This window comes from Leuresthes tenuis, unplaced genomic scaffold (assembly GCF_036924035.1).
Source record: "Leuresthes tenuis unplaced genomic scaffold, fLeuTen1.0.hap1 SCAF_5, whole genome shotgun sequence".
Taxonomy (NCBI): Eukaryota; Metazoa; Chordata; class Actinopteri; order Atheriniformes; family Atherinopsidae; genus Leuresthes; species Leuresthes tenuis.
The window spans coordinates 16,923,458-16,932,324 of record NW_027325359.1 but is presented as its reverse complement, the minus strand read 5'-3'; the positions used below and the strand labels follow the sequence as shown (position 1 = coordinate 16,932,324).

Genomic DNA, 8,867 nt, shown 5'->3' with positions numbered 1-8,867 from the left:
TTGCATTTTTGGCTGCAGCACAAATGATCACCCAAACAAGAAATCCTCCCAGTGGATTGTAACTCAACAGGGCAACGCCATAGGCTGTTATTAGTCATTATTGTCATTAATGTTTGCATTATAGAGTGGTGAACACGTATGTGTCAAACAGAGGCTGAGAGGAAAGGTTAACAAGGATATTTATTACCAGCTGGTGACTTGGTTGACTGACGATTGCAGAGCAAGAGAGTTTGGTCTGAGACTGGGGGGAAAGATGATTCAGGCAAGCAGAGGGACGAAGATAGCCAGTCAGCAAGGGGACAGGCCTGGGGGAAGCTAAACTGCATCTTAGTCAGACGTGGTTTGTGGCAAGGGCCAGGTTGTGGATAGCTAAGAGCAGAGTACAGGCAGGGTCAGACAGAGCATAATGTGAACTTTCAGGAAAAGGCTGGAACGAGACTAACTGCATAACTGGGTCATGTGGTTGAGAAGCGCTGTATTTCAGGCTTGGGTGAGTGAACACCTGAAGCCACTCTTGTTATGGGAACAGATATTAATGTAGAGAAGGGGGGAGAGCTAGAAACTCCTGGCTAGGAGGGACAAGAGAATCATATGGGAACATGACCCCTAGATATTCCAGTACTTACTTTAATCAAAAACTGTATTGCAAAGGATCCCCTGTTTTACATATTTGTTTGATTCATATTTTTTTGTTTTGGTCAGGTCAAATAAAGAAACACATCTACATTGAAGCTTTTTCAAAATATATCCAGCACACACATTGTGATTGTATGAAAGCTGCTTGTCTCATTAGATTTCTATTTCATGTTAGCAATGCTCTCAAGTCTTATACATCGAGTCTTTCTCGTTTTTCACACACTGCCACTAATGTTTTTTTTTACACCAGATACTTTTCCACTTTTTACATTTCAGACATCAGCAAGTGACAAATCGTGTGACTTTTAAGACAGGTTCAGACAAACGAATGCTCAACTTTAATTTCCATTTCCAAAGAGTTTTGCTCAAAACAGGACAATCCACATTGTTGTGAGTTTTGAGTGAAACTGGATCTCAGACTCATGCTTAAGGAATGCTCCAAGTTCCGAGAAGACACTTTTTGAAAATAGATTTGTTTTGCTTCTTTTTAAACACACCAGAATCCGGCAAACTTGTTCTATCCATTTCAAAATACATTCAACTGGAGACTAGTCATCCACAGCACAGCACTGATCAGAGACAATGATCTAAGCAGACACATGTGGAGGAACAGCTGTGCCAAGCAGCTTATGAAACCTGCAGGATGAGCTGTTGAAGCACAGTGCGGGTGGACCGATGGCAAGCCAGAGACAGCAGAGAAAGACAAGAGAACAGAGAAAATGTAATAAGCTGAGAGAAACTCTGAAAGCAAAAGGCCATTCACTGGAAAGAATGACGTCTGGAGAGGCAGCCTTAAATGTCGACAAGTTCAAGGGCCGTTCCTGCTTCCTCAAGAGCTGTTTGCACTGTAATGTCCTCTGGTGGCCAAAAAGACTTATAACAGTTTCTCCATAAGAACTGGAACATAAACAGCACACCGTGTTTATCGTGGAACACATTTCCTTTAGAAAAAAAAAGTATTTTTTATTAGTCATTCTCTTGGCACAGATTAATGTAAAATGAATGATTTTTTAAAAAAATGTTTCACTGGTGAATTAAAACAGGCACAAACGTTTGTGGTGCATCCAAACAACTGGATTATATTATGACTCACTTCATGTATTTTATGAGGTAAAAAGAAAGACATTTGATAACAGATGCATAAGACACCCTCAGAGGAAACTCAGAAGGAATGTAATTTCATTCTAGTCTTTTCTTTTTTTCAAAATTTGTATTTCATGTAATGTTGAAAGGTATAGTCATAGCTGCAGAGATGAATATAACTCACATATTAAACGTGAAGACAAGTTTTGATGCATGAACGTTTTATTTCCATAAGTGCCCAAAACAAACTCAGAGACAAACTGCAGCTTTAAAGCAGCACTTGTTCCAGAAACCAATCATTTCCAGTTACCTTTTCAAGTTAAAGGCAACTGCAAAAGAAAAACAAACAAACACAAAACAACAACAACCACAACAAAATACATGTAAATCGAATATGAACTGATGAATAGGATTTGACAGTAGTAATAAATAATGAAAATGAGAAGCGGTGGTGACGAAACGCTGCAATGAAGCAGAAGCCTAAAAGTGAAAGCCACCTGCACACACACACAGACACACACATGTCCTAGCTGATCAGTTTAATGAAATGTTGTTGCATGGACTTTCATTGTAAAACATGGTATAAAGACATATTCATATATACTTTTCAAAATATTAATCAGGCTGTCAAATCTTCCTTGAAAACACATTATTTACACATATAGCAAGGAGGATGTGATATCCTGAGGGAGAAATCTTTTATTTCAGCTATCTGTAAGAGATAGTGTCACCGGAAATACACAGTCTCCTGAAACCCATAATTTCCTGAGCTCTGTGTTGTCTGCAAAAAGTTCAACCTATACCTACATAAGATTACAAAAATAGAAGATCAAAGAGGGTGATTACTGTGAAAAACATTGTATAGTCAATATCTAACCAGTGAAAAATAAGGCAACACCGGCATACAGTATCGAAAAAAAATGTACAGCAACAAGTCAAACACTTCTTAGAAAAGCTTTAGCTTCAGTCTCTTTTATATAGTGGACCAATAAAGTTTTCTGATTTTGTCATTGTGTACTTCATCTTAGTACTTTCAGCAATCTAAAATCAGATAACTTAACCATCAGAGGCAAGAGTGATTAAACAAAGCCATCGAAGAAGGATGATTGTAATTTACAGAAGCACTCTTCTTAGCTTTAATATGCTAAACAAGCTTAAAAATAATCTTTTTTTAAATCTAATGATTCATTAAACGACAGTCTGTATATTCAGCTTACATATGGAATGCTTCTAAAAAGAAAAATAGCTTTGAAAACTTATACTCTATTAGTATCACTTTAAATTGACACAGTCTAACCAGCAAAGCATTTCATTCATTATTCTTAGCCCTGCACCAGTAAGTTTTTATGAACTCTTAATTGCAGACTTGGGAAATGGAAACTTCAGTTTGAGATTACCTCACTTCAGTCTGTCAGCCAGTTAGAATGTGTTAAAGACCAACATTTCTGAACTAACGTCCTGCCTGTGGTCGACAGACTGTCAACTGTGTAGTTATGCGGTCAGTGCTGTGCCAGTTCAGTGGATATTTACAAGCACTTTGGAAGCATGCAGAAATATTAACATATGACAGATGATGCCGTGACTCCGAGCTAAACTCAGTCAAATCTGCGCAAGTTGTTAAATTAAGGATCTCATTTTCAACTCTGTGATTATTTATTTTTTATTCAGTTTTAAGACAGTTTTATTCAGTTGTGTTTCTTTACATACAGACCTCAAACTAGCTAACTCATTCAGTCTGAAATTTCTAACACTCATAGCTGTGTGTTAGTATGGGGCTACAGCTAGATGAGCATTAGCTCAACTTTGCTTAGCTTAGCTTAACTTAGCTAAGCATACATACTGAAAACAAGGGAAACAGTAGCCTGTAGTTTCATTTAAAAAGTTGAACAGTGATATATTGGTTGCAATAAGACGTACACACAGGCATGAAAGTGGTGTCCATCTTGCTATCTATCGCTCAATTAAAGAGTAAATGTTCTCTCGATGTTACTGAATTTAGCCCTGAGAAACGACATACGAAGGTACATCTAAAACATTAAAAATAAACAGAAACCAAAGAGGCACTCTGTCCTCATCTTATCAACTTTCCTGATGACCAAAAAACTGAAATAAACTATGACCGAGATTCTAAATTACCTATCCACTTGGGTGATTAATATTTCCCTAAAATAAAACACTGAATACAATAGAGCACTGCCAAAATACTTTGTTGCAAACACTTGGCATGTTTATGTCTTCATTTGTGCCCTTTCACAAAGAGGAATGATAAAATTGAAATAAATAGTCATGGCACGAGACTCCTAAGATAAGAAACAGCCTTTTCTTCGCCAATAAGTGTTCAGTGTTTCCTTGCCTGAGAGTTTGTCCACAGTTGTGCTGAGATAAGTACAAAAAGTGATTCATTTAGACTGCTGTGGCAAGAGGTCTTTAATACTGAGAGGAATCATTTGATGAGATTTTCAAACACTTGAGGAGCCACCTCCCACTGTGTCCTATCTCAAAGTGTTTCAAACCCAGTACTGATTCTTTTTCAAGGCCGGGTTTGTTGTCCGACAGTGCTGCAACAACTCAGGGTCTGTGTCTTTGGACTCCACATTGGACATGGGGATGTTATTGGCTGGGTCAGTTTTGCGAAAGGTTTCTGTGCCGGCCACCTCTCCATTTTTGGGCTTGGATGTTGCTGTCTGGACGTTATGTTTGCCAGTCTTGTTTTTACGGATCAAATAGTAGGCCAAGACGGCTGCCAGCAGTAAGAGGAGGAGGACCACCAAAATGGGGATGAGAATAGACCAGAAGCTGCTGCGACGGGTAACATGGGGTTTTCCGTGGGGGGTAGAGCCAGGTGGTGAAGTGGTGATGACATCCCCAACAGGCCAGTTTTTGACATCTGAGGGAATCCTTAACAGAGTGGCTGGGTAAGTTCCAGAAGAGTTGTATGGACCTGTCTGGAAGGAAAGCACACATTCTGCAGGAGGGACCCCGTGGGCTTTGAGCAGGAAGTGAGCTTCATCCTGAATAGCATCACCTTGTGATCCTGAGGCATTATCTAAGATTTCCATAGCTACACGACCCTCATCCAGGTCCTTCTGATTGAATGAGTCCACTTGCTGACCTGCACCATGCCCCCCATACCTCACAAAACGAGCCCCTCTCGGCTGCTGGATGATTGTGAACGTGGGGGAGGTTCTGGTCTTGTTACCCAGTGGAGTGGCATCCAGCAGTTTTCTGTCTAGTTGGAGAAGTGCTCCCTTGGGCAATAGAGGACCCTGGGCAATGTTGGCCAAAGGCTGCACAGTGATGTTGAGGACAGAGGAGACATTAGCAGCCCGGCTGCGGGCTGTGAATGAAACACTGTCTCGAGGTGAAGTGGACTTGACAAACCGGACACTGACTCTGCCTTCTTTGATCTGTTTCTGGGTAAAGGCAGATGTGGGCTGTCGGTCTACCATCACAGCTGCATACTTTGGAACACTTGTGATTTTGTAAAGGATCTCCTCCTCAGCAGGGCCTCCTGTAGTGGCCCTCAACATCTCTTCAGTAATCAGGGTCTCATCGTCGCCCTGCTTCACTTTGATCTCAGGGACTTTGTTGAGCAGCAGGGTGTGAGCTAGGACGCCAATGTGTAGCGTATATGGCTCTGTTTGGTGTTCTCCATCTGACAAGATGTATTCCATAAAGCTGTCTGCAAGACTGCCATCGCTGTTGAAGCCCACCTGTCCACGATTAACCATCTCTTGTGTGAACTCTGAGAGGGGATCCATTGTGAGTGAGTCAACCAGTTCACCATTGTTAGGTGCTTTGGTGACCTTAAAGCGCACCTCATCTGGTGGACTGTCTTCATCTTGAGTGTTAAGATGATTCTTGGTCAAGATGGTCATAGAGCCTTGGAGAACCTCCAGAAGCATATCTGTAGTGACTAGTTCAGGGGGCTCAGAACCTCGCCGTTTGATAGAGACATAGAAGACCTCCTCCAGGACCACAGATTCAGCAGGTGAGGCCAGACTATGACCCTCAGACTTTAGACGGGCCCTGAAAGAGAAGCTGTCATGGGTGGCCCCTGAGTCGTCATGAAGATATTCCACCTTTCCTTGAGACACATCTTCCTGCATGAAGGATGGTGCTTTACGGGGCAGGTCCTGACCGCCCAGGGTGATACGACCATGATCGGGGAAACGCTTAATCTCAAATTCCACATCAACATCACTTTGCTGTGCTTCCGGCAGACTCGCCAGAAGATTGGAGGCGTCAAGAATTGAACCGTCAATGGTTTTCCTCTGGCCCTGGACAATGTCCAGACCTGAGCAGAAACAATAAAAACAAACACAAATCTGAAATTTCATCCAATTCATTTTCAAAATATACTCAACATCCCACTGGACACTGCAGTTAGCTGTTGGCACATTTGCAGATATAGATGCAGCAGGAGGCTTGTTGTTGTATCGGCAACAGAAGCAGATCTGGTACTATTTGGATACAGTAAATAAAAATATTCTAATTAGGATAAGACAGAAAAGGATCAGTGGAGTTTTAAGCAGACTTTTTCCTTTTGTCAAGGTTAGCTTGTGTCTGCACAAAGAAACATCCTTCAAATGGATCTTCATTAACAGGTTGCATTAAATATTTGATATAGAACTGATTGAGGAGCGTGTCTAGTAAATAACACTGCGACAAAATTACATTATATAATCTGATTGAAATAACTATGATAATATTCATTATGTGTTTTGTACTCAAAATATTGATTTTTGGTTAAATATATGATCAAACTCTAAACAATATGTAATTTGTATGACTCCAACTTTAGATTTATGGCAAATTTTAAACAATACTGTGTATGAATAAAACATTTGGAGACCTCTTTTAAGGGTATTTTTCATCTCTGCATACTGACAGCAGCAGATGTGTTTATACAGTTGTGATGTTTGAGTTGAATTAGTGACAGTGGTTATTAGTGCTCATCTATAATAAAGGTCTTTTGGAAGGATCATGTAATTGACAATATTCTTCCAATATCGTCGTGTTGCTGTGTAATTTTGTCATTTACCTTTGTTCTTCCACAGCTGTGAGGAGATGTTGCTGTGAGCAGCAAAATAAGAGACGGTGATGGGCAGGAGGTGACGGACGTCCGTAGCCGGGTGGGATGACAGAATGAACTCCATGAAGTCCCTCACCACCCAGAAAGGCTCAGTAGGCATCTGGTGCTCATAGTAGACCACTCCTGATTCCAGCTGTGAGCACCAGGAGAGACAAGATTAGAAGATGGTGAGCCATTTACAATAAAAACAACATTCAATATGATAACTAACTGGCAATTTGCATTTCTTACCCTTTTAAAGTCACTTAAATGACTGATGAGAATATTTCAGAACACAGTCTGTCTCAGCAGATATATATACTGTACTTTGATTATTTAGTTTTTATTCCAACTGAATCTTGCAAAATGTGGTCAACAATGTGATAATATTTTGTCAAGAGACACGTAACATTTATAGTAAGTTTCTCCATCGGTCTCTTGATATTATTTTGACCTGAGTGACTGTATAGACAAATACTGGCCTTCTTTGATGGCAAGTTATGAGTGTCACAGTCATAAATAGCAGCTCAAGTGGCTTCAGCATTGGTCCTATGAACTGGGATGAGGCAACAGGGAGTTCTAAACTTAACTCTTCCTCCATGTTTTACACACACCAACTTTTGTGCGACATCAGGCTGTGAACAACCTTAATCTGTAATTAAAAAAAAAAAAGATTGTCTCGTTTTCATCGAACTCTAAACCCTGTCAAGTTAAAATCATTTTTCTTTTTTGAGTTTTGGGCTTGAAATTATTTTGGATATGTTCCCTTAGAAAAAAGCAAGCACAAACAGACACAGAGACATAAATGTACAGGACTGAACATGTGTGCACACTCAGACCCACACTACCGAGAAAGTCAAATCGTGTTTTCAGCTCAGCTTAGTGTTAGATTTTCTGTCACATTCTAAACAGAGCAGTTTGCTCATCCAAGCACAGTCAGATGTCAGGGATGGAAATGAACAGGCGGCCTTGAATCAGCTACAGCCTTGGCAGTTGCGTACCAAACTGTCAGCTACTGTATCCTGAAAAACAAATCCTTTAAAGGCTATGCTGATAATCAGTTTGTTTTCCCCTTGGAATCTGGACATTTGCTAATTTAATCAGTCATGGGAATGGGAGTACAAATGAATATCATCCTAAATGAAAGGTTATTGGTCTCAACCAGGATCTCTGTGACCTACCAAAGAAACTGTGGACCATGACTGTTAACATCTGGCCAGAAAATGGGGTTCCTGATATACCTACCTCAAAGTTTTAATGTCTAGTTGTCCTTCACAGTACAATTTGTTGGTAATATTTGTTGGTAATATTAATGTAATAAAGACCCCAGTCAACATTCTGGCTGAGCATCAACAGGTTTGTACCAACAGTTCTTATTTCATTCAAACTCTTATAGTTAAAACTTTGAGTTTGGAAGGAATTATTGTGTAGAATCCATGATGCAGCTCAACTTATATATGAGCAGAGTCATGCAGTGATTAAAAAACCCACAAAAAACACAATTGACTTGTAAACTTAGGTTGATTTAACCAACAATCAAAATGACAAAAATAAACGTAATCTGAAAATATTTGGAGCAATCTTTGAATGTTCAGTCAATTTCTTATTGAATCCAATAATAACGGCTTTCTCTAAAATCCATTTCGCTCTCTTCTCTTTACTTTTTAGACTTTTTAATTTGCTCCAAAAAAATCTGTGACTTCTTCCTAAATCAGTTGTTTGCACAGCAGCTTTGCCCTAGTCTTAGATACGTAGTTTTTTTTACCACTCAGTGGGGCTTCGCCAGGAGTAACTGAGTACAGTCACATGTCACATGCATGGCTTCCATCCAAGAACCACAATGTGATGTTTTAAATAGCAACCTCTGCTGGTATGGAAGAGGAACACACTCATAGCTTTGTGTATGAAAGACTACATCAAAGAACTTGGAAGGAGATGAAAATGTTGATCCCTCATGACTTATGGAATTATTTGTCAACGGGCAGGGTTTCAGTTGGATAAGCTGATAAGCTTTGAGTATCATTATCTATGATGTATATTATTTATATTCAGTTATATCTAATTATCAAGAATG

The 8,867-nt window shown here is 39.8% G+C and overlaps 1 protein-coding gene across 1 annotated transcript in view; it reads right to left on the bottom strand.

Annotated features, from left to right (window-relative positions):
- Positions 1–1,923: 1,923 nt before the first annotated feature.
- cspg4 (chondroitin sulfate proteoglycan 4) overlaps positions 1,924–8,867 on the bottom strand; it is a 62,575-nt gene continuing 55,631 nt past the window's right edge. The window contains exons 10-11 of the mRNA XM_072386283.1: positions 6,764–6,947; positions 1,924–6,016 (exon numbers count right to left, since the gene is read on the bottom strand). Of these exons, the coding sequence (XP_072242384.1) occupies positions 4,227–6,016; positions 6,764–6,947 (1,974 nt within the window). The 3' untranslated portion in view covers positions 1,924–4,226. The remainder of the gene's footprint in view (positions 6,017–6,763; positions 6,948–8,867) is intronic.